At 50.6% G+C, this 2,223-nt stretch overlaps 1 protein-coding gene and 1 long non-coding RNA gene across 2 annotated transcripts in view; one reads left to right on the top strand and one right to left on the bottom strand.

Moving 5' to 3' along the window:
- Positions 1–136, top strand: part of LOC107101706 — a 1,490-nt gene extending 1,354 nt beyond the window's left edge. The window contains exon 3 of the long non-coding RNA XR_001482091.1: positions 22–136. This is a non-coding gene — a long non-coding RNA (uncharacterized LOC107101706). The remainder of the gene's footprint in view (positions 1–21) is intronic.
- LOC107101711 overlaps positions 1–2,223 on the bottom strand; it is a 10,989-nt gene that overhangs the window by 3,225 nt on the left and 5,541 nt on the right. Inside the window, exon 3 of the mRNA XM_015400723.1 lies at positions 621–1,332. Coding sequence (XP_015256209.1) covers positions 621–1,332 — 712 coding nt within the window. The remainder of the gene's footprint in view (positions 1–620; positions 1,333–2,223) is intronic.

Genomic DNA, 2,223 nt, shown 5'->3' with positions numbered 1-2,223 from the left:
AGTTACAGCCTGTTTTATTAGGTTACCTCCTGTTACGACCAGTTACAGCCTGTTTTATTAGGTTACCTCCTGTTATTGTATTATTCTGTTATCTCCTATTTATCCGTCAGTGTCTTTCCTGTAATAAACCAACTTTTCCCAGAAGACATATTCATGTCCGCCTGGACAAACGAGGCTCCTTTGACTCTAGATAAGATTGAACTAGCGATGGAGCAGCTCCATTAGTTTATCTCCACCGCTGCAACCAAAGTGGTGCTCAACAGCCAGACCATGTAGATAGCTGTTGGTGGTGAGGAGAATTAACTCCACTGTTAAGGACAACTTGGTTTCTCTTGCTCTGTGTACCACATTAATTACTGTAATGACCCCCCCCACTTAATGGATTCAGATGTTTCTGCAGCAGCAGAGGAAACTGAAGCGCTGCTGCAGACAAAATGGCCGCTCTGGGTCTATTTAATGTCCTGACTTCCTATTCCTAATCAGACAAAGGAGCAAAGAAGAGCCTGATCTGCAGAGCCTTCAGAACCTTTTGGCTGCGTTCAGCTGCTTTATCTATCCTCTTTCCCTCCATCTCCCATAAACCATCAGAGCGCTGACAGACCGTCATGACATGTTCTCACCTGGACACACTGTCCTCTCCAGCAGAACCAGATGGTCCATCAGATTTTTCTCTCTGATCCGTTTCTTCTTGCTTCTTGTCTCTGTTGGATTCTTGTGGATCACAGAGTTCTGTGGCTGCAGCCTGAGTTAGGCTGGATGGGTCGGTGTCATTCTGAGGGGGCCCGGTCAAGGATCCCACCACTGCTCCTGGGTTTACCGCCTCTGCGGGCGGCTGTCTGTCCTCCAACCCTTTGTTGTCCCAGATCTGCAGCCTAGAGTGAATCGAGTCCAGCTTCGCCGCCACGGCTTTCCTGCCTGGAGTGAGTCGCAACGATTCCAGAGGTGCTGCTGGGCCCGGGGGTGGGGTGGTGTGACCTCCCCCTCCCTCTGTGCCGATGGGATTGGAGAAAGGTCCGACATCGGACTCGACCTGCTGCTCCAGCATCACCTGCTGCAGTCTGAGCTGCTTCAGCTGCTCCAGACGCTCCGCTCGCAGCTCTTTGATGGCCTGCTGGAGGAACTCCATGTCTCTGCTGGTGGTCAGAGAGATCCGCTCAGCGCCGGGGTCCGGAACCATCTGGTCAGAGGCGTGGGCGCAGAAGGTGGGCTCGGCGCTGGGCCTGGGAAGCATCTCTTGGAGTGGGTTAGTAGCAGAGATGGGATGGATGTGATCCGGGAAGGTGGAGGGAGACGGGGAGGCGGAGTCTCTGAGGTCCGGCTGCCTGCTGAGACCTGAAGACAGAAAACCAGGAGGTTGAGGTTTGCAGGCTCCAGGATGTTTAAGGATACTAAGTTTCTGTTCCAGGACCTGGATATCCTGCTTAAACAGAACCTGTTTTACAGTTAAACTGTTCTGATCATCAGACTTTGGGGTTTTTATCCAAAAAGCAGCAGATTGATTTGTGTATTTTTATTTTATTCATTCATAAGGCAATTGTACCATTTAACGTTAAACAACTCAATGGTTTTAGACAGTCCTTAGTCCTTTTGTATATACAATTGCAAACAAAAATAAATTTCATTTAGAACAAGTCTTAAAGTGCAGCCTTGATCAGGTCAGCAGCAGTTGTTGTTGAGCTGCTAGTACTGCCTCCAGCTCCTGCAGCCCTCGCTTCTCCTGGCTCAGGGGAGGAAGAGGCCGATGATGATGATGCTGTGAGGGTGGTATCCCCCCTGGGTTGAAGAGGCTGACGTGGTTGAAGCAGCAGTGGAGCCATCGGCAGGTTTAGCAGCGACAGACGATGCTAGAGAAGGTGTGGAAGCCGGAGGGGGCCGGGAGGAACCGGCTGGGGATGGTTCAGCATTTGGCAGAGAAGCATTTAGAGTGCTCTCCTCATTTTCACCTGCAGAGGGCAATGCTTTCCCTCTAGATGCCGAAGATTGCCTGGGAACAGTCTCAGAGGAGCCTCCATTCATGCAGAGCTCCTCGTTTATGTTGGCGCGGTACAGCATCAGCCCCTCCAGGCTAACAGCACCGTACTGCTGGACGCAGGCATGACTCCGTCAGAATGATGGCGCAGCAGCTACATATCTCCTTATTTGATGAGAGTTTGAGTCGGAAAAGGAAACTATTCTGATTTCTGATTTCAACCGTTGTGTATATTAGCTGCGACATATGAATCA

This window comes from Cyprinodon variegatus, unplaced genomic scaffold, assembly GCF_000732505.1.
Source record: "Cyprinodon variegatus isolate N-32 unplaced genomic scaffold, C_variegatus-1.0 Scaffold1138, whole genome shotgun sequence".
In the NCBI taxonomy this organism is placed as follows: Eukaryota; Metazoa; Chordata; class Actinopteri; order Cyprinodontiformes; family Cyprinodontidae; genus Cyprinodon; species Cyprinodon variegatus.
The sequence above is the reverse complement of the archived record's forward strand: the minus strand, read 5'-3'. Positions and strand labels throughout refer to the sequence as shown.